The 22853-nt window shown below is 56.9% G+C and overlaps 1 protein-coding gene across 1 annotated transcript; it reads right to left on the reverse strand.

Annotated features, from left to right (window-relative positions):
- Positions 1-10297: 10297 nt before the first annotated feature.
- Positions 10298-22507, reverse strand: LMCD1 (LIM and cysteine rich domains 1). Its single transcript, XM_066327133.1, has 5 exons — positions 22393-22507; positions 21011-21266; positions 15892-16215; positions 11752-11967; positions 10298-10782 (listed from the first exon to the last, which is right to left on the reverse strand). The coding sequence occupies exons 1-5, from the start codon at positions 22479-22481 to the stop codon at positions 10627-10629; spliced, it is 1041 nt and encodes a 346-aa protein (XP_066183230.1). The 5' UTR covers positions 22482-22507; the 3' UTR covers positions 10298-10626.
- Positions 22508-22853: the final 346 nt, after the last annotated feature.

The following is a 22853-nucleotide window of genomic DNA, read 5'->3' on the forward strand; positions in this document are numbered from 1 at the left end:
GACGAGCAGGGCGTCTCTGGTTGGGTTTGATTCTTGCAGATCTTCTCCATCGTTGTCTTTTGGAACCTGAGATCCCCCTGGTGCCACAGAGGAGCCCTCCCACTCCTCCTGCAGCAGGTGAGGGATGTCCTGCTGCCCGCCCTGCCCCGGGGCTGCCCCAGCCTGGGTAAGCACAATAACGGGCTGAGAACAGTCACCGATTAATTTTTTAAAATTTAAGACTTCAGACCTTTGGCAAATGAAAAAGTAATTCTAATTAGCAAAGAAATCTCAATTACCAAGTGAAATACCAGCAAAATAATTTTTTAGAAACGTATTGAAAGATGAAGGTGACTGGGGTTATTATTGTGCTTTTTGCATTTTCAGAGCCCGGGCAGACATTATTTATTACCACTATTTTTACCATAGTAGTTAAATCTGGATAAACATTAGGATTCTACTCCATCTGCTCCTCACTGGAGTGTTGCAGTCTCTGTTGCTGCTGCTGTTACAAATGTGACTGCAGATGCAAGAGCTCAGCTAGAACATACCGTCTTCACACGCAGGAAAGAGAAGGTCTGCAGGAAAAATGCCAGTAAACCAAAAGCCCCAAATAAGCTCTGAGTGTGGTGGTTTGATTTTCCGTGGTCTGTCAAACCCAGTTCTTTGGCAAATCCCTGGCTTCCACTGATCTGCAGCTGCAATGTCCCGGCGTTGGCTCTGAGGGCAGTTGTGCCCTGGGGGAGCAGAGGGAGCCCTGCCCAGCCCCGGCTGCCTCACCTGAGCATCTTCACCCCCTCCCTTCATGGCTGCCTGAAGATCTGATTAACCACCAGCATCTTTTGGAGAGAGCTGGGGCTGGTTCTCTCCCTCATTCCTTGGCAAACCCTCGGCTTCCAAACCCCAGAGCACGAAAGAGGTGGGGGCAGTTTTCCTGAACAGCAAAAGGTGCCCCTGCAAAACCGTTCCTTCCCACACATTCACAGAGATAAGGATGAAGTTGTGTGTGTGCTTTCAGACTGGCCTGGAGCCGGTCCCCTTTGGGAGTCAGCCCTTCCAACCTTTTGTCTTGTGGAAGGGTTAAAGCAGCAGCACCTGGGCATTAAACCCCCAGGGACACCTGACCCACGGGTCACCTGCAGAGGCAGAGAAGAGCAGCAGAGAGCACAGAGAGAGCTGAAGGAGACTCCCGAGGGTCAGGCAAGGAGGGGTGCTGGGAGGAGGGAGATGAGGGGCCAGGGGTGCTGAGATAAGGGGCCAGGGGTGCTGAGACACGGGACCAGGGGTGCTGAGATAAGGGACCAGGGGTGCAGAGATAAGGGGCCAGGGGTGCTGAGATAAGGGACCAGGGGTGTCCAGCCCCGGAGTGCTGTGGGCACAGGGGCAGGGTCTGGGGCAGCAGCGTGGCCGGGCTGGATCCCAGGGTCCTGTCCTGTCCCCCGGTGCCCAGGCCAGCAGGGAAATGTGGCTCAGCCATCCCACAGGCAGGCTCCCACCCCTGTGGAGGGTGGCCCTGCTGGTGTCAGAGGTCCCTGTGCTCTTTGGGGTGACCACACAGCACTGACAGGGCAGAGAGAAAACTGGGGTTTTTTTCCCCGAGCCACCAACAGCGAGGGGCCCAGACAGTTGGGACAAGCTGTCAAAGCCATCCCAGCAGCCTAAATAATCATCAGGCCAGATTCTGCTGGCCCCAGCAGTTGCTAGCGGCTGTTCTGAAACAAATACAAACCCAGTTTGCTCTCGCAGAGTCATTCTTGAAGCACGAGATAAACTTCATCCTCTCCACTGCTGCTGCCAGAGGCCGAGCGGTGACCCCCAGCCCCCAGCCGTGCCTGGGCTCAGCCTGGGGCAGCCCTGGGCTGTCCCTGCAGGAGCCAGCCCTTCGCTCTGCTTCTGTCACCCTCCCCGTCCCCGCGCTCGGGGAGAGGCCCTGGTCACCCGTGTGTGACCTGGGCACAGGTAAGTGTGTCCTCCCCACAGCCCCTCCCTGTGCCACACCATGCCCCAGCCCAGGGGGATGAGCGCCCTGGGGTGGGGGCACACGGGGGAAGGAGGGGCTGGCACCCAGAGCCGTGTGTCACCTCCCCGGTGCCGGCTGTGGGGCGGGAGTCTGGCAGGTTTTAATAGAACTTCAGCTATATTTAGATGGAAAATAAATACATTCTTGGCTTGCACGCACATTTTGATGCCTGATGAATGAGCAGGAGCTCTTTCACAGGAAACTCTGACATCGCAGGGGCCCTGCCAGCCTGTGCTGGTGTCGTCACTGCAGAGCACTGGCCGTGGCTGTTATTAATAGCTGCCCTCTGTGATTATTATTAGTGCTGCATGGGAATGAGCAGCCTGGGGCCGCTGGTCCCTTGGCCTGTGTGTCTGTGGGGCACAGGGCCCCTGCTGCCCTCCCTGGGCTGTCACAGGTGCTCCCTGGGGACAGGAGCTGCGTGTGGCCCAGCCCAGCCCGTGACTGGGGATGCTCAGGGATCTCAGGGACTGGGGATCCTGCCTGGATCTCTCCTTAGGGCCCAGGAATTCCCACAGCGCGGTCCCGAGCACATCCAGCCCATGTGTCTGTACAGCTGCCAGGGGTGCAGATGCCACCGAGGCAGCTGCAGCTGGAGCACAGCTGTGCCTTGGATCAATTGGCTGTTTTTCCAGCTCTCCAGAGTCTGAGCAAGCCCTTGGTGAGGCCCCAGCTGTGCCCGAAGGAGCAAATGCTGCTGGGGGAGCCCAAATCCTCCCTGGACCTGGGTCTTGGGGGGGTTTACAAATCAAGTTCAACCTTTCGACACTGAATCCAATTTCATCCAATAAACAGAAAACTCTGGCGGTGCCCAGGCTCCTGCTGGCTGTCAGGGGGTGCAGCACCAGAGGGGAGGTGGGCACATTCCCAGTGGGTTCGGCTGGGAGTCCCTGCGCAGCTCTGTCCTTGCCCAGGCTGCTGAGCACACCAGGACACCCCACACAGCTCCTGCGTGCCAGGGGGAACGGAGCCTTGCCCTGAGCCCAGTGGCTCCCAGCCCCGGAGCTGCTGGAGGATCTGCACCACTTCCCCCTTCCGCAGCTCCATCCCTCCCTCTCCTCCCTGTGTTTGGCTTCAAGCCCTTTACAATCACTTCTCTTCTGTTGCCCAGGTCCCTTGCTCTGTGTGGAAAAGCCAAAGCCACGCTGAAGGAACTCCCCCAAAAGGCTCTTCCCAGCAGAAGGTTCTCACGGCAGCGATGTGTCTGGGAGCACTGGGAGCCTTCCCACGCCGCCCTCTGGCCCTGCCTGCCTGTGGGGAGGAAGGAGCTCTCACTCAGGCTGATCTCTCATCTTCCCAGCTCCTGCAGGGATTTTTCCAGCCCTGGGACCGCGCGGCCTCGGGGCTCTCAGCATGGTAACATCACCCCTGTGTTCAGTGCCTGCCGGTCATCGGTCCAGCTCCCGGTTTAGGACAGATCTTCCCCAAATCGCTGCCTTATTTGGCCTTTCCCTCGGTGGTGCCGGTGACATCACCCAGCAGACAGGCGGGTCAGGGCCATCACCCCGCCAGGAGCAGCCCTGGGAGTGAGAGGGGACTGCGGCTGCTCAGCCTTCGCCTTCTGCGTGGGCAGCTCTGAACCCAGCCGGGCACCAAAGGCCATTTTTCAAACCCAAGGAAAACTTGTTGTGGCAACTTTTCTTTCCTGGTGACTTTACAGGGACTAAACATATTCTGGAAGGCTCCAAATGAATTACAACAATTTAATAAACTGATCTTGGTGAACTGACTGTGCCTAATGTTGGGGGGTTTTCACAAAATTCCTGGGCTTTGGGATGGACCTTCCTGCAGCTGGAAGACCACGGGGTTGTGACAGATGGCTCTGGTGGTGCCACTGCGGCAGGGGACAGGGCACAAACTGGGGACAGGGCACAAACTGGGGATGGGACACAAACTGGGGACGGGACACAAACTGGGGACAGGGCACAAACTGGGGACAGCGTGGCCCCTGCCCTGTGACTCTGGGTCTCCTGCCAGAGGGGACCTGCTGGGGCCACCGGAGCTCTGGGGCTGTGGGAAAAGCCCCTCGGGCCGCAGAGTCACAGCCAGGCTCCTCGCTGTGGGCACACCAGGGACTCCGGCCCCATTTCACATCATCAGGACGGATAAACTCTTGTGGCAGGTAGAAGAATTACAGAGGAAAGGCCTCCTAAGATCAGGCCTGCTCCATTAAATTAACAGCCTGTCGTCTCTTCTAGGTGTCCTAAACAATCTTGGTATGAAAGGTTCCTTAACACAAAAACCTATTCATGGGTTGAAAAATAAGATCTGTCCCATGAGAACCCAGAAAGGAAAAGTGTGAACAACCTGAATCTCAGCACAAATCACCTTCGGACCAAAATCTGAGGCAGGCAGAAACCTCCCAGCCCACAGCACCAACTACCGGCCCCAGGTGTGAGAACGGGTATCACAGAAGAGATGGGAATAAAGAATTGCCTTTTCCCAGTGAAGAAAACGGAGTTTTGGCTGATTTATTACAGCACCCGATCACCCGAGGGGACCGCGGGAGGCGGGGCCGAACCGAACCGAACCGAACCGGGACTGGGACCACACAGAGTGCCGGGAAAGGGGGCGGGGCCGAACCGAACCGAACCGGGAATACACAAGGTGCCGGGAAAGGGGGCGGGACCGAACCGAACCGGGAATACACAAGGTGCCGGGAAAGGAGGCGGGGCCGAACTGAACCGGGAATACACAAGGTGCCGGGAAAGGGGGCGGGACCGAACCGAACCCGGAGGCGGGGCCGAACCGAACCGAACCGGGAGACGGGATACACAAGGCCGGGAAGGAGCAGCCGCAGCCAAAGGAAATGAAAAGGATCCACAAAGGCTCCGGCCGGCCCCGGGACGGCCCAAAATACACCGAGACAAGAACCGGGCCGGGAGCGGGACCCGAGCGGGGAGAGAAACACACCGAGAATCAGAGAGTCAAACACACCAACAAACACGGACACAGAGAGAATAAACCCCAAACCCAAACACACACAGCCCAGAAACAAGCCCAGACACACACAGCTCCCGGGATGAGCCCGGGCGGGAAACGCGCTGCGGGCGCGGAGCGGGGACAGAGCGGCCACAGAGCCCCGGAGGATGCGCCGGGCAAAGGTCACAGCCGCGGGGTAAAGGCACGGATTTGGGATCAGAACAGGCACTGGAAAATTCACCCCGCAGAGCGTAACACCCGCGTAACTACGGACATACTCCGCGGGGTAAAGGCACGGATTTGGGATCAGAACTACTCACTGGAAAATTCACCCCGCCGAGCGTAATATCTGCGTAACTACGGACATACTCCGCGGAGTAAAGGCACGGATTTGGGATCAGAACAGGCACTGGGAAATTCACCCCGCAGAGCGTAATATCTGCGTAACTACGGACATACTCCGCGGAGTATCCGGCACAGTGAGGGTTAAAAAAATAGGTAAAATAAGAGAAATCGCGAATTTCAGTGATAATAAGTGTGCAGGCACTTAATCGTTACCTACAGAGTATTTTATTAGAAATCCGTTAAAAACATGACAATCTGCTGAAGGGACCGCGGCTGCTACGGCAACGGGCCCTCCGCGGGCTGCGGAGAACTCTCGCTCACTATCTCCTGTGTCTGCAGGGCCGTTTCTGTCCCCTCCGCCCACGCACGGTGGATAAGTTACCCTTCGGTGCCGGTTTTCACGTAGAAAGGACTGACAGGGCTGTCAGAGCCACTTAGAAACTGTTCTCAGGCTGAGGGCCCGAAGAGCGTCCGGAAACGGAACCGTGCGCCTCTGGGAAATGCTTCCGGCGGGAAACGGTGTCCCCAGGGCGCGGGGTTCCGCCTCCCGCTTCCCGCCCCGCGGGTTCCGCCCCCAGCCCCGCGGGGCCCAGCGCGGGACGTGTGTGAAAGCTGTGTAAAATGAGTGACTAAAGAATTGGCCTGTCCCGCATGAAGGTCCCGGAGTCTGGTGTAACTTCCTGCAATAACAAGCCGTGGCCCCAGGCTGTGGGTGCCGCTATGGGAATGACCCGCAGAGGTGAGGGCTGCGGGCTCCTCAGCCTCCTCAGGCCCTGGGGCCCGAGCCGAGCCGAGCCGAGCCGGGCCGGGCCGAGCCGAGCCCAGCCGAGCCGAGCCGAGCCGGGCCGAGCCGGGCCGAGCCGAGCCGGGCTGAGCTGAGCCGGGCTGAGCCGAGCCGAGCCGAGCCCAGCCGAGCCGGGCCGAGCCGAGCCGGGCTGAGCCGAGCCGGGCCGAGCCGAGCCGAGCCGAGCCGAGCCGAGCCGAGCCGAGCCGGGCCGGGCCGGGCCGAGCCGAGCCGAGCCGAGCCGAGCCGAGCCGAGCCGAACCGGACCGGGCCGGGCCGAGCCGAGCCGAGCCGAGCCGAGCCGAGCCGGGCCGGGCCGGGCCGGGCCGAGCCGAGCCGAGCCGAGCCGGGTGTGTTTTGACACTGCCCAGCGGCCTGGGCACGGCGGCCCCCGGAGCCCTGGAGGCGGCCGGAGAAGGCGACAGGAGCAGCAGGGCCTGGGACAGCGGGACAGGCTCCTGCCGGCCTGGGACAGCACCCGGTGACACGGTGACACGGTGACAAGGTGACACGGTGACACGGTGACACGGCCTGGCTGTGAGCCGCCCAGGCACCGGCACAGCGCAGCGCTCAGGGGCTGCCCTTACATCAATCCTGCTTTGCAGCCACCATCAGTGAAGCTCCTGTTGGTCCTGGTTTGCTCCTGGGGATGATCCTTCTTCGGAGGATAAAATATAGTTCCTGTTGGTGCCGGTTTGCTCCTGGGGATGTTAGTATTTTTTTGTAACAGTTTTTGAAATCGGGCAACAATCTACAAAACCCTCACTGTGGAGAGGATGAATTTTTTGGTGACTTGGCTGAAGAAAGGGAATTGAAAAGTAAATAAAAGCTCAAATTAGATTTATAGAAACATAACCTCACTTTTTACAGGAGAACACACAGCCAGCTGGGCTTTCCTTAGCTGTGCCCTAAAGGAGCAGCTGCTGCAGGTCTCAGGAAGTTTCCACCCTCACTTAATGAATTCTTGCTTTTTCACCTCTAAATTTTTCTCTCTAGGGCTTTTAAGCAAGTTTTATTGTAGTGTTTATACAGCCAACTCACTCTGCCTTTGGTTTATGTTTTTCTCGCCTGCAGCCACTGAATTTTGAGGTTTATTAGTTACAGGTATCTGAAATCACATTTTTCTAAAGAATTGGCTGCCTAATAAAGTCCCTTAAAAGTTTCTGTAAAGGCAATTGTCCTGCACCCCAGGATCAGGTTCCTGCTGAGTTATACCCAGGATCAACAGCTCCTCTGTGGCTGTTTGTAACCACCAAGGTAAGTAACAAGAATCCCATCCATTCCAGTAAATCGGGTCTGCATCAGTTCATTGGAGCAGTATCCAAGCAAAGAATTGTTTTTGGAAACAAACTAGAGGAGAAGCTGACTGTTCTCTGTCCTGGATGATGCAAACCCGAGCCTGGGCACCCTCAGTGCAGCCCCCCACCCTGGGGCGGTGCTCACACCCAAAGCCAGGCACTGCAGGGAAAGGGGCCACTGCAGATTCCCCCCTCACAGGAGGAATTTCTGCACGGCTCCAGAAGCACGGGAGGTGCAGAGCCGCCTCCAGGCTCCCCACACCATCTGTGCCCACAAATCCCTCCTCTTCCCCACTGCCCGCTGAGGACAGGGCTGTTCCACTGCCTCCAGTGCCACTCAGTCAGTAACAAAGCTCAGTGTCCAGTGTTTTCCATGGAGCAGGGAAACCTGGCAGATGCCTGCAGAGCCCGTCCTGCAGGCTGCGTGGGGCAGGGCTGGGGTGAGGTGCCAGCAGGGTCCTCCTCTGGGGTCCTCTGGTGAGCCCTGGGGACAGCTCTTCAACAGGGAGTTTCTCTCCTCCTGGCACCAGCAGCTTTCTCTCACTCACAGGAGAAATGGAATTGCAGTTTAATTGTTTGTTCTGGCCAGAATATTACAAACACACACAAGGAAGCAGCAGTGAGGGAAGGGCTCTCCCCTCTCTTCCCCCTCGGGCTGTGGGGACAAAGGTGACCCAGATGCTGCCACTGTCCTTAGGCAGCCTCTGCCTCTCCCCTGGTTCAGCCTCCCCCTCACAGACACATGGGCCCTTTCTCTGCCTACAATATTTCTTTTTTAAAAAAGGGGGACCACAAACGAGACAGCCCTGCAAATATTTGCAGATTCAGAGCAGCTAAGCTCTGAAAAACTTCAGCCTGCAAAATTTTTGCTGAGATGTGGCTTCTGCCCAGTCAGTGGTTATTTCTCTGGAGGGAGGCTCTGCCCTCCCTCTCCCACTCCTGCTCCTGCCTGGGTCGGCAGTGGGGGAGGAGGTGAAAGACTTTTGTATCCAAAAATCCTTTATTCAGAGCTTTAGGAACATTTAAATGTATTGTCAGTCATCTTTAGAAGCACTAAAGTTTAGCTGGAGTTTAGAGTGGAGCAGGATGCTCACACATTCCCTGTGCTCGCCCCATCGACAGACGTGAAGGGCTTTTCCTCTGCAGCCCCAGGAGTTAAAACACTGCCCTCGGTGAGGTCAGCTCCCCCCTGCCCTGAACCTCAGCCCTAACAGCGACACCAAAGGCTCCCATTGTTCTCAGCGATTTGATGCATTCATTTCACGCTTTTGCTCCCGACACTGGAGAGGCACAGGATTTTGTAAAGCTGTTTAATTGCAGTAAATTTCTTTAGCAGACAGTATTTTACGAGCTGCAGAAATACCTGCAAGGCTTGAGCAGGTGCCAGCAGTCCCAAAAGCCTGAAGTGAGTAAGTGTGTGCTGAACAGGGACTTGTGCGAGTTACAATTTATAGATCACAAAGTCAAAGCTCAGAACATGCTGCAGTGGCTGCCACTATCCCTTGGCCACAGTCCCCCTGCAGCTCTCTTGGAGCCCCTGTAGGCTCTGGAGGCTCCCTGGAGCCTTTCATTGTGCATAAAGTGAAGCTGACCCCTCCTGTCAGAGAGCAGCCCGTGGCATGACCCAGCCCTGGCCTCAGAGCCCCCAGGAGTGAGGGCCGGGAGAGGAAAGGGCCAGCCCAGTGCTCCCCAAAGCCCCTCCTGTCCCCGTGCCTCTGCCCTGCCGTTTGCCCACGCTCCCACCCGCATTCCTGCAGGCAGGAGCCACCTCTTCTCTCTGCCACCCGCCGAGGCTCGGCTGCCTTTAACCCTGCCTGGGCTGAAGGGGATCCCCTTTTCCCCCAGGGCTCCCCAAGCAGGGGACAGGGGAGGGTTACCCACAAAACAGGGTTCTGCTGACAATCCCACCCTGAAGTGCTCATGTGTCAATGTGGATCCCCAAATGCAGCAGAAGTGACATCCATGGGGGCTGGAAGAGACCTCGCCCCTCTCTGCTCCTGCCCTTGGCTCCTGTGGGCACCCCAGTGTCCCCAGGAGCTGTGACAGGGCTGCTGGAGGCACCAGGAATGCCCCAGCACAGCCACAGACCTGTCCCCGGGGCAGGAGCAGAGCTCACCTGCTCAGCCCTGCAGCAGGTCCAGCTTCACCCAGCTCTCAGCTCAGAGTTATTTCAGCAGGAGCCAGCAAACACCCACCAAGGGGGGCAGGCCTGGAGCAGAAACCAGAGGCTGCTGAGCAGAAAGAGTCTCAGGCAGTTGTGAGCTCTTTGGACACTCACCTCAGTGAGAAAACATCCCAGTTCTCTGGCAGATCACACAGAGACTCGGTGTAATGGGGCAGAGGGAGCACAGACCAGAGCCAGCCTGGATTACCTGCTCTTTTCAGGGAGTATCAGAAGCATCACCTGATGCAGGGAACCAATATGACCTGCAGGGACTCGGTGCCAGATCCTGGGCTGGCACCAGACCTGAGCTGGCAGCTGGGACAAGGAGCAGGGCAGAGCCCAGGGCAGGGAGCTGCTGGATCCCAGGGCAGGTCCAGCTCCTGGGCACTAGGAAGGGTCACTGAAGCATTGCAGGGAAAAAGTGACATTGCAGCATCTCAGGAACACACACACACACACTCTGCCCCCAAGACAGCTGAGGGTGTAAAGCTGTTTTCCACAAAGTTCTTTACATTCCAGCTCCAGGGCGGCAGCTCCATGGGCTGAGTGAGTCACTGAGCAGGCACAGCCCTGCCCCTGTCACCAGGGTGAAGCCCTTGTCCTGTGCCCACTCCTTGGTTTTGCATCTTTGCGCAGGACAAAGCCCCAGCTGCGTGTGGCTGCAATTTTCTGTCATTTGCTTTCAGCAAGTTGATCAAACTCCTCAAACCCGCTGCCTTGGCGCAGTGGCAGCAGCTCGTTAGTCTAATTCCAGTAAGGATTTAAAAACCACAAACAGCCCCCGGTTTTGACCACAACTGTAGGTTTAGTACGCCAGAAGTTACTGTTGAGATGTGTTATTTCCAAAAGACTACTGCAAGAACTTAGCCATAAGAAGGTTGGACAGAGTTGATAAAAACCAGCACAGCCCCTCCTTTGCAGCTGCTCCTGGCCGGGTACCCCCTGCACCTCCCAGCCCTGTCACACCCAGGAGGCCCCCAAGGAAATTCCTCCCTCAGGCTGTGCTGGATGCAAGGGGACTCGGAGTTGCTTGCAAGTGAATAGTCAAATTCTTACATTTCTTCCCCTTCTCCTGTATCTCCAAACGCCCCCAGTCGTGGTGGGGCTGCCCTGCTCAGACCCTGCTCTGGCTGCAGGTGGTGCACAGGAGGCTGGCCTTGGCCAGGGTGAAGGGTTTGCCCATCAGCAGCGTCTCACACTCCAGGCAGGCAAAGTGCTTGTTGTGCCAGGCCAGCCCTTCCACCTGCTGGTAGTCCTCCGAGAAGATGATCTGCGGGACACACAGACACACAGACAGACAGAGAAGTGCTTATTTCCACCACCTCACCCTGCTGGAGCGTGGCAGGAGCAGGGAGAACCAGCCCCACACCTCCCACCAAGCCCATCAGCCATGGAGGTCAGCAATGGGCACCTAAATAATCACAGGGTGATCGGGGTCGGAAGGAACCTGCCAAGGTCACCTTGTCCCAACCCTCTGCCCTGAGCAGGGACACCTTCCACCAGCCCAGGTTGCTCAGAAGCCCTGACTGAGCCTGGCACTGGTGGGAGCAGAGGGGCACTGGGTGGCTCCCCCCAGCACTAGTGGCACCAGAGGGTCTCCAGCTGGTCCCCACCTTGGCACAGGGGGATCACAGGGACTGTGACCTGGCACAGGGGGATCACAGGGACTCTGGTCACTCCCTGCCCTGTCACAGAGGGATCACAGGGACTCTGGTCACTCCCTGCCCTGGCACAGGGGGATCACAGGGACTCTGGTCACTCCCTGCCCTGTCACAGAGGGATCACAGGGACTCTGGTCACTCCCTGCCCTGGCACAGAGGGATCACAGGGACTCTGCCCCGGCACAGAGGGATCACAGGGACTCTGGTCACTCCCTGCCCTGGCACAGAGGGATCACGGGGACTCTGGTCACTCCCTGCCCTGGCACAGGGGGATCACAGGGACTCTGGTCACTCCCTGCCCTGGCACAGAGGGATCACAGGGACTCTGCCCTGGCACAGGGGGATCACAGGGACTCTGGTCACTCCCTGCCCTGGCACAGAGGGATCACGGGGACTCTGGTCACTCCCTGCCCAGCACAGAGGGATCACAGGGACTCTGCCCCGGCACAGGGGGATCACAGGGACTCTGGTCACTCCCTGCCCTGGCACAGGGGATCACAGGGACTCTGCCCCAGCACAGAGGGATCACAGGGACTCTGCCCCGGCACAGGGGGTCACGGCTCTCAGGCTGTCCCTACCTCGTCGCAGCCGGCGCAGCGGGGCCGGAGGCTCTCGCAGTAGTGGCGCCCACACCAGGCGGCCCCGCTCCTCCAGAAGTAGATGAGGTCCACCAGGGGCTCGGCGCAGCGGCAGCACACGAAGCAGGCCGGGTGCCACTGGCGGGAGTAGCCGGCGCGCTCGGCGTACACCACGGGGCAGTCCCCGGGCAGCGCCTGCTGGCAGCTGTCACAGCGCTGCGGGACAGGGACAGCGCTCAGCGCGGTGGGCACACGGGGCACAGCAAGGCAGAGATCCCACCACCGGAGCCCCGGGCACTGTGCCCACGGGCCGGGCTCCTTGGGACCTCCGGACCGTGGGCACAGCGGGCAGACGGCAGTCTTCGGAATATTTTTGACCCCACCCACACTAAAACCTTCACCAAAACCCAAAGGTTCTCAAAGAAAAAGTTAAGAACGCCTATAGTGCAGGAGTGCAGCACATCAAAGATGTAAATCTGGAAAGAGATCGGGAACTGTGGTCTCTTCTCTTTGTTTTCTGTCTGTGCCTAACTCAGTTGTCACTCCACAGATTTCAGCAAGTGTTTTCCATTTCTAACAGGCCAAAGAGCCAGAATTAGATGTGATTAATCTCAAGATAAATGGCATCCGTGCACATCACACATGAGACCAACTGGTTCACTCTTTATCTGTGCCTGCAGAGTGATCCTGTGATTAGTGAAGAGCCGGCTGTAAAGCGGCACTAGGAGGCTGGCAGGACGCTGTTCCCATCCCCAGGGAGGATGGGGGCAGCCTGTGTGTCACACGGGCTGTGGCTACGCTGCTGTGCCCCATCAGAGCCTTGGCACAGCAGTGTCCCCTCCAGCAGGCTCCAGGTGCACGGGGTCAGGGACTGGGAATGCCCCAGTGGCCAGATGATGACTTATCACCCCAAGTGAAGTCAACAGCTTCTCGTAGATACAATAATAAAACCATAGAATGGTTTGGGTTGGAAGGCACCTTAAAGCTCAGCCAGTTCTGACCCCCTGCCGTGGGCACAGACACCTTCCACTCTCCAGAGAAGGAGATTTCTCAGTAGCAAAGTAAACTAACAGTCCCTGTTGGAATTCTGGATTCCAGTTAATCATCCCGACCTTGGCAAAGAGAGAAAAAGAAGCCAGAGCTGTCACAAGTCCCTGAGCTGCAGGAGGCCACGGGGATGGGGCAGGGACAGAGAAGGGACAATTGCCACCACTGCCAGCCCCTGGCCTGGCTCACACGGAGTGCTGGCACCCTGCTCCTTGCACCAGCCCGGTTTCCTTCCCCTCCTCTCTCCTGTCACACAGCAGAGGCCACGGGACCCCCGCAGCCCCCGAGGTTTTCTCTGCTCGGTCACCGACCCTCACGGCAGCCCCAGGCCCCACCACCTCCTCCTGCGTCCCTCGGCTGGGTTCCAGTGACTGCCCCACCGTCCTTGGGGCGTCTCACCTCGCTGACGGGCACTGTCCCCCCAGGAACCCCAGGCCGGCAGTGCTGGAGGGACACAGTCTCCTGCCTTGGCTGTGTGCTCACACTGCTCCTTCCACCACGGGGGCTCCAGACACGTTCCCAAGTGCTCCCAGCCCCACCTCAGTGACGGGGACACTCGGCCCGGGGCAGGAACTGTGGCACTGCTGGTGTGGCAGCACGGAGCAGCTGGCACAGCCCCCGTGGGCAGAGGGCACCGAGGAGCTCTGCACCCTGCAGCCCTTTTCCCAACACCTCCCGAGGCACCAGCCCCAGAGCCAGAGCCTGCAGCTGCCTCTGCTCTGTCAGCCCAAGACAGACACAGCGGCCCAGCCCTGCTTATCTCGCAGGATCTAAAGCAAGAACAAACACAGCCCTTTCCAACCCTGAGCTCCAGTTTCTTGCCAACAAGAACTGTTAAAAAAAACAACTTATTTTGCTGTTTCTTTCTATGGAAATTATTCAGGGGAAAAACTATTCACAGGGCTTTTCCCAAGCATTGTATAACCTCCATATCCTGCTATTTACATACTACAAAGAAGTGATTTTTCAAATTTGAGGTGGGATTACAGCTTAGTGCTCCTTTTACATCTCCATCATGGAAGCAGAGGAGTGAAGACTTTATTGGCCGAACTACCAGAGGTGTTGGCCAAAAAAGTGTCCTGTTCTAAGCTTTCCCACCCTGCTCATGCCCAGCTCCTGCTCTGCAGGGCCAGCTCCCAGGGAAGGAGCTCCCAGAGCCCACCTGGAGCACTCTGAGCACTCCCTGCACTGCTGGCCTCAGGCTTTGGGGAACAACGACTACTTTGGATCCATTGCCTCAGGATTTGATTTGATCCCAGGGCAGTGACTTGTACCACCAGAGCAGTCCCCAGTTCTGGGGGGGGTAAGGATTCTGTGCTCTGGGGAGAACACTCCTCTCGTGGGGCAGATTGCAGCAGGGGTGTGCAGGAAGATGAGGTGTGTGGTCAGCAGGGCCAGTGGCCCCAGTCCTCTCTGCCATGGCCTGGGCTGCACAGCGTGGCTGTCCCGCTGGATCTGCCACTGCTGGGAAAGCTGTTCCATTTTTCAGCTGGTGCCTTCAGAGAAATGATGCTTCAGACTAAGGAGAATAACATCACAGTTATGTATTTATTTATTTGAAAGGACAAACTTGCAGTTTAAGTAAACCCTCATGCTAGGATGACTTATTGATATGTTTAAAGGAAACCTTCCTTTTTTGGTTATTTTTTATCTTAAATTTCAGTGTTTTGTTGCAATAGTGAAAATCTTCAGTGTGTCACTGGATTCAAAGTCAGAAGTACGTTAACAGACCATGGCAGAGGGGAGACATTACCCAATATGGACTGAAAATGAAAACTGCTCTTTACATGTACAACCTCAGTGCAGGAATGGCAGAAAAGAATCTCCTCTTAAAAACACTTGGACACCATTTGCTTTTTCAGCTTTAAATCCTCTGCTGCAAGTCACCCTCACAAGGACCAGGACAAGGTATTTCCACTCACCATATTTCATGATAAGCATCTGTTCAGCAGCCACTCCAGGCAGCACTGGGGGAATATAAATCTAAAAGGGTGTCGAGGAATCTCAGCCATTTCTCTGTGGAAATGCATTTCTATGCCCAGGGACCCAGGGCAGCTGTTTACATTTCCACAGAGTGATTACAGCCCTGGGAACACTATCTCCATGTTCACAGCTCCCTGATAACTGGACAGAGCCTTCACCTCCTGTCTTTTGTGCTCTTTCTGGGTAAGAAGCCCACCAGGAAATACTGACTTGCATCACAGAATGGTAAAGGTTGGAAAAGACCTCCAAGATCATCAATCCAGCATTCAACTGAATGCCACCACACACACTACCCACATCATCCAGGGACATGTCATGCCCAACCCTTCAGAGCTGCCGAGAACCCAGAGCTCCAACCAGTTCCCACAGTGAGAATTCCCTGCCCTTGGTGGCTCAGCAAGGCCTTTGCTGCATAGAAAGGGAAAGGAGGAGAGGAGAACACGCCTCCTCAGCCCTGCCAGACGGAGCCTTGTGCTCAGCAGGGCTGGCTGGAGCAGAGGGGCCCTCCAGGCTCTCACAGTGCTGCTCCAAAGCATCGTGATATGACCCAGCACCTGCAGCAGGCGTGGAGAATCCCCTGGGAGCAGGATGGGGACCAGGGACAGATCGCCCTCCCCCTAGAGCTGAGACCAAATCTATTCCCAGTGGCTCCCTGAGCCCAGAGCAGCCCCATCCCATCCCATCCCATCCCATCCCATCCCATCCCAATCCCCATCCCCATCCCATCCCCATCCCATCCCATCCCAATCCCCATCCCATCCCCATCCCATCCCCATCCCTATCCCATCCCATCCCCATCCCCATCCCCATCCCCATCCCATCCCCATCCCATCCCCATCCCTATCCCATCCCATCCCCATCCCCATCCCCATCCCCATCCCATCCCATCCCAATCCCCATCCCATCCCAATCCCCATCCCATCCCAATCCCCATCCCATCCCCATCCCATCCCCATCCCCATCCCCATCCCATCCCCATCCCATCCCAATCCCATCCCATCCCCATCCCATCCCCATCCCATCCCATCCCCATCCCATCCCAATCCCAATCCCATCCCAATCCCATCCCATCCCCATCCCATCCCCATCCCCATCCCATCCCTCACTCACGTAGTTCCCAGCCGTGGCTGTGCTCTCCAGGGCGCCGTTGGGTGACTCGGGCTCGATGCCCTTGTCCTGGGGCTTCTCCTCCTCCTTCCCGCCGCCGCCCTGGCCCGGCAGCGCCACCTCCCCGACTCCCAGGGCCTCGGCCTTGTACTTCTTGACGAACTCCTCCATCAGCTTGTGCTCGCCCTCGGCCAGCCCGTGGCACTGGGCCGGGTCCTGGTCGTGCAGCGGGAGCTGCCGCGCCAGCCGCCGCCGCCGATGGAGCGCGCCCTCCGTGCCCGCCACGGGCTGCAGCTCCTTGGGCACCAGCTCCATGTACTGCATGGCCTGCAGGGGAGACACTGGCCACTGAGCTGCATGGCCTGCAGGGGAGACACTGCTCACTGAGCTGCAGCTCCTCCATGCACTGCAGGGGAGACACTGCCCACTGAGCTGCAGCTCCATGGCCTGCAGGGGAGACACTGCCCACTGAGCTGCAGCCCCTCCATAGACTGCACAGGAGACACTGCCCACTGAGCTGCAGCCCCATGGCCTGCAGGAGACACTGCTCACTGAGCTGCAGCTCCATGGCCTGCAGGAGACACTGCTCACTGAGCTGCAGCTCCATGGCCTGCAGGAGACACTGCTCACTGAGCTGCAGCTCCATGGCCTGCAGGAGACACTGCTCACTGAGCTGCAGCTCCATGGCCTGCAGGAGACACTGCTCACTGAGCTGCAGCTCCATGGCCTGCAGGAGACACTGCTCACTGAGCTGCAGCTCCATGGCCTGCAGGAGACACTGCTCACTGAGCTGCAGCTCCATGGCCTGCAGGAGACACTGCTCACTGAGCTGCAGCTCCATGCACTGCAGGGGAGACACTGCTCACTGAGCTGCAGCTCCATGGCCTGCAGGAGACACTGCTCACTGAGCTGCAGCTCCATGGCCTGCAGGAGACACTGCTCACTGAGCTGCTGTGGCAGGCAGGCAGAGCTCAGCAGGGAGATGCTCCACTTGTGCCATGGAGCAGCAGCAAACACCTTTCCCTCCCTTCTCCCTCTGAAGTGTTTGACCCCACAGTGCAGAAATAAAAGGCTGAACTGGCTTAGATGCCAATGGTAGCCAGGCTGTTACAAATTGTCTCATCCTCAGAAAACAGACTGGGTGTTTTTATGCTGCTTTAGATTACTTTTTGTTTGTTTTTTAAAAAACAACCCTCAGTCTGCCCAGGGAAGCAAAGCAGCACAGACAGACCTGCTTTGCACAAAACTCCCGGCACACCCTCCCTCACTGGCACTACCATGACATTGCCCATGAAATTTGATAACACAGCTGCTGAAAAGACTAAAAACCCATGAACATCAAAACCCAGGAGCAGTTCTCTATTGCCTTGTGCTGGGACAGGGAGAGAGCCACAGGCCACACTGAGCACCCCAGAGCCCCTTGGGGCTGTGTGCAGAGCAGCTCACAGCGAAAAATCATCCTTTCTCAATTAATGAAATCATCATAACACAGGAAAAATTCAGGTAGCAGCTGGGTCTGTGACACTGACAGCCACCAATTCCACCTGACCGCTGATTTCAGAGCAGAGGGAAGGTGTTTGGTCACTGAAGCCCTGTGACACAAAAAGGCAATGCCCAGAAACTGCCCCAAATGAAGTCTCTGACATAAGTGGCCACTGCCTCAAGAGCAGAGCAAAGCCCTCCCAGTGTCAGGCTGGGTGAGTGCCTGTGGGCTGCAGTTAATTCTCCAGAATAAGGGAAGGGAGTTTCCCACTCGGCATTTTCCTATTGTAGTGTGAGGAGTGACAGGGCAGCCAGTTGGCTCCCGGCCATTCCCTGTTCCACCAGCATCCAGCTGCCTTAGATTTGCTTCTTACTGGGTCAGCACTTGAAAACTCCATCTTAAAAAACTTAGCAAAGAGATTTAACTGTTTGTGGCTGGTTCAGGCTGGGCCTTTCAACACACAAGTTCCTGCACAGCACTGAACTCTTCAGCATTTCAGGAAAAGCTTCCAAGTCACTTCCACCTCGGCCACTCTGAGCTGTGCTGCCGGGCGGAATTCCTGACAGGAAATTTGGAACTGCAGCAGATCAGGATTCAGTGGAGCAGGGCTTCTTCCCCACCTCCTGGGGTGCAGGTTCAAATCACTGCACTCTGGGATGTCAGACACCAGCACTCGGCACACTGTGCCCCTGAGCAAAGGCAGGGCTGATGTCCAGTTTCCTGGGGACGCTGTTGCCCTGTAGAAGGTGGTGCTTGGAAACAGCTGCTTGGAGAGCTGTGGGATGCTGGGGCAGTGATCTGGTGCACAAATGGCTTTCACAGACATGAGGAATCCCAAGAGGAATGACAGGAGACCAGAATTCCCTGACTGCTCCTGCCCGGCTGACACAGGCACTGCCCCACAAACAGGAACCAACAGAGGTGCTGCTGTGTGACCAGGGCCACCAACCAGGACAGCGTGAGCTCCAGCAGAGCAGCAACGTGGTGGATCCCATGGGAGAAATCCTTAATGCACTGATGTGCCAAGCCTGATGAACACTGATAGCAGAGCAAGGGGCCAGCACAGGCACCTGGAGCCTCCTGCTCCACCCCCAGATCTCCATTCCCGGTACAAACTGTGCTGAGAGAGGACAGCAAAGCCTCAAGGCTTTTGTAAAGGCTTCCTCAGAGCCTGCTCAGGGGCAGCTTTCAGTGCCTGCCCAGACATGCAGTGGGATTTCACTCCCTGACCAAGGCAATGCTTAAAGTTGTAATTGCAGATATCATAAAAACGTGTCCAGACAAAAGATTAGGAGGAAAAAAAGAGATCCAACCTGACACCAAAAACTGCCATGAAGAATAAGAAAAAGCTGCTACATCTGCTGCTATCACTTATTGTTATGGCCAATGCTTCACTATGTTGCCTGAGTGCAGGCAGTTTGGAGGAAGAACATTTTAGTTTTCACTGCTCACTACTGGATCTTGGGGCTATTTTATGAGCTGTTCTTTTCACTCTCCCCAGGGACCCGAGTATCTGCTTCATGACTTCTGCAGGCACAGCTTAACAAGAACATGCTCTGAACTTCCTCCTATTATCGACCATCCACTTCAGCAAAACAAGGTTAAAAGCCATCCCAAGTTTCCAGCCTGCCTTCAGGAGGAAACCACTGGAGCAAGGCAGTTGTGCACGAACAGCTTTTTGGCCCAAATCCCTTTGAAACTATCCCGAGAGTGGCTGACATCCAACACTTCTCCTCAAAGTTTGTCAAGTTGATCTGCAAGCCAGAATTTATCAAGGTTGTCTCCAAAGCTCCTGCTCCTTGTTTACTTGAACCAAGATACATTCCAGCCTGTCCAGGCACTATAAAGGGATCAAAACCTTTGTGAAAGTTATTGAATCTCCCCCATCAGGAGGCTGGGACTGGGCTGGGGGCTTAGTTTTGCATCCAGCTCCTGGTACAGGACCATGCTCCTCATTTCCCTTTTTACACTGAGTTCTCTTTATCAAACCTAAACAGAGGTATTTTGTACCCTCGGAGCTGCCCCTTGCCAGCAGCACAGGGCTGGAGCTGGATGCTACAGGAGGGGAGAACTGGGCTCCCCACAGCTGCATTTGGGATCACCCCAAACACACACTCTCACAAGGGCAGGTTCAGGGCCATGGAAGAGAAAATCAGCCCAGAAGCCACAGAGTTTGGGCATCCTTTAGGGCAAGGGGCTGACCCTGGCCGAGGCAGCACCAGCCCCCTGCTGCAGCCCATGGGAGCTGGGTTCCTGATCCATCCTGGGCTGGCAGCATGCTCAGGCTGCTGGGAACAGGGCCATCATTGTTCTCCAGCCCCTCAGCAGCTCCCATTCCCCTTGAGCAAAGGCTGCACACAAACAATCCTGCTGGGCCAGCTCCACAGAGCCCGGGAAGGGAAGGCAAGGATCTCAGTGAAGCATCCCCAGCTCACAGCTCACCCCTCACCCTGCCCAAGGCCCTCAGGGCAACTGGCATTTAAGCAGAATTAACCACTCTGGCTCTGGGGGCTGCAGCTGCACTGTCACATCTGTATCCCAAATTCTTCTTTAGAAAGGTCTGGTTGCATTTCAGCAGCTTTCAGCTATTTGTATCAACAGCTTGCAGCTATTTGTTTCATTTGAGGAGCAGAAGCTCTTCACCACTGCTGACAGTGGAATACAGAACAGTTTTATACCACAGCACAGTGAAAAGCCAGCTAAATGCATTCCCGCAAGAAATGCTCTGCTGGCTCACACTTCCACATGCTGAAAACCACTTCCACCCGTCCCCACACAGCTGGTCCAGATGGAGACCAGGCACGGGAGGGAGCTGGAGCTGGGCTGGGGGCTCGGTGTTGGATCCAGCCCTCGGAACAGGACCACACTCCCTAGCTCGCCTTTTTTACCCTGAGCTCTCTTTATAATGTGTTTTTCCTTTGGACCAGATTATGCCCTAACTGTAAGAAAAAAATTGCCAGCTCCAGAGCTCGATGTGAGAGTGGTTCTGCTGGCAGCAGCACTGGGCAGAGCTCAGCTCTCAGCCAGGCTCACATGCCCGGGCACAAGGAGCCCTCCCACTCGTGCTCCTGGGGACAGGAAGCTCCTCAAGGCTGGGAACAGGGCTGTTCTCCATCAAAGGCAGGGTGAGGGACCCGGGACTGGGCCTCTGAGCCCACTCTCCAGGGAAGGACCCCTCCAGCAGCACAGGGATGCTCTGAGAGCAGGACAGGAGGAGTCCTGGGGCACAGCCACCCAGCTGCTCAGCAGAAGGCAAACCCCTTCTGCTCCTGTGCCTGCCCAGCCCAGCCCAGGCGGCCTGGAGGGGTGTTCTCCATGCAGCCCGGGCCTTTGGAGCAGGCATGGGCTGCACAGGGCTGCAGGACAGCAGGCATGGACCTCTCCTCAGCCATGCTTTTACTGCAGATGAGCTTTACCAAAAGAGTGAGTTTGGCAGTTGGGAAATCCATTAAGACTTCTCCTAGAAATGCAAACACAACTATAAACCCCAAAGGCATTCCATCCCCTCTCCTACCTTCTCTGCCTGTTTCCACAGTTCCCAAAACACGGCCTCTGCACACTTGTGCTCTCTGAGGCAAACCACGACGTGCTGTTTCCCCCGATAACAACATCCCAGAGCAGAGCCCCGGAGCCCCTTACCAGCTTCTGGGTGAGGCCTGGGGGGGCCCACTCGTAGGTGATGGTGTCGAAGGTGGGGTCCTTGCCCGAGATGTTGGGGTTGGTGACGATCATGCGGTTCCTCTTGTAGACGCGGGCGCCGTCGCCGCCCTTGAGGCGGGCGGTGAGCGTGGAGTGCCTGGAGCCCGAGAGCAGGCGCCCGACCTTGCGGTCATCCTCCAGCTCCGAGCTCAGCCCGTGCTCCTCCTGGCTGCACTTGCACGACTTGCAGATCTTCCTGTGGCCCACGAGAGAGCAGGAGCTGTCAGCGGGGCTTGCACAGCGGCTCGGCTGTGGGGCGGCAGCCTGGCCTTATGGCGTGGACACAAGGCTCAGGATGGAAGGGACCCTAAATCCCACCCAGTGCCACCCCTGCCACGGCAGGGACACCTCCCACTGCCCCAGGTGCTCCAACCCCAGTGTCCAGCCTGGCCTTGGGCACTGCCAGGATCCAGGGGCAGCCCCAGCTGCTCTGGGCACCCTGTGCCAGGTTCCCACCCTGCCAGGGAACAATTCCTGCCCCACATCCCATCCAGCCCTGCCCTGGGCACTGGGAAGCCATTCCCCCTTTCCTGGCACCACAAAATCTGCTGCCTCCCACCCACGGGGAGCTGCTGCTTCCCTTGAACTCTGGAAAGCCCTTCAAGCATCACTAGACTGGAGATTAGTCTCACCAGACTCCAACAGACCAGCACCAGCCTTGCCTATTATGAATCCTTTCATGCCATTAAAAAAGGGACTGCTGGAAGGAACTGATGTTTAATTGACTGTAATTTGAGTGATAATAGGTATAAATCATGCAGACTAAGGGCACTTTGGTGGCCAGCACTGCCATCAAACACTAATGGCAAAAGGGGCAAAGTAACTCTGACACAACCCCGAGGATTTCAGCAGGATCTTGGAGTAAGAATGACTCCAACCAGCCTTTAATGGAGTCAATAAAAGAAATGGTTGTGCTTCCACCAAATGAGTGCTTTAACGTTCAGGTTTCACAAGTGGGAGCTGAAGGCATCCAAGGCCTGCCAGCTGCAGCAGCACAGCTGGACCACAGGCTCCCTGGCCCAGGGAGCTCCCCAGGAGCAGAGGGGGGCCCAGTGTTTGTGAGGCTGCTCAGAAGGCACAATTCCCTGTTGATCAGTGATATCTGGATGCCTGCATTCCATTTGAAAGCCCCTCTGTTGTCCTGTGGGGCAGGGAGCAGCCCCAGCCCTGAGCTGGGCACTGTCCTGCTCTGCTCCCCCAGCTGCTGCTATCGGGGCCATTCACCCAAACTGGTGTTTCTAAGAGGAAAAACTGGAAATAAGGAATCAAAGAAGGAGCTGCTCTGTCCCTAGGCACATGCAGTCAGGACAGCAGCAGGTTACCTCCAGGGGTGTGGCTCGAAGGCGGCGCAGAGCCCTCGGCAGCGCAGGCACGGCGCTCCTCTGCCCACCTGAGGCTGGCTCCCCGACATCTGCAAAAGAGCAGGACAGGCTTGATCCTCAGGGGGACAGCACTGACAGTGTCCCCTGTCCTTCACACAGCTGTTTCTTCAGCCATTCCTCGTGTCCCAGCAAGCCCCAAATCTCCCAGCCCCACGTGACCGTGCCCACACAACCCTGGCCCAGGCTCATTTAAGGGTGTTGGGATGGAGGTTTTCCCTTCACGGTGAGGAGGGCGGAGGGGCTGGCACAGGGAACATGCCCACACACCCAACAGCCACCTTCAGCTCACCACAGCCACCCCACGGCAATGTCAAGGCAATTCTGATCCAGCTGGGAGAGTTCATACACTGCACATGGAGCTGTGCAAGTCAGAAGGTCTGCAGGAGACATGGAGCTGCGTT

The sequence above is a fragment of the Sylvia atricapilla genome, chromosome 11 (assembly GCF_009819655.1).
Source record: "Sylvia atricapilla isolate bSylAtr1 chromosome 11, bSylAtr1.pri, whole genome shotgun sequence".
Classification (NCBI taxonomy): domain Eukaryota; kingdom Metazoa; phylum Chordata; class Aves; order Passeriformes; family Sylviidae; genus Sylvia; species Sylvia atricapilla.

Coding starts and splice junctions, on each gene's coding strand:
- LMCD1 (XM_066327133.1), bottom strand. CDS start 22,481: ATGTCGGGGAGCCAGCCTCAGGTGGGCAGAGGAGCGCCGTGCCTGCGC. Junction 11,968..15,891: donor CAGCCACGGCTGGGAACTAC/GTGAGTGAGGGA, acceptor CCTGTCCCGCAG/CGCTGTGACAGCTGCCAGCA. Junction 10,783..11,751: donor GCTGCGCCGGCTGCGACGAG/GTAGGGACAGCC, acceptor TGTGTCCCGCAG/ATCATCTTCTCGGAGGACTA.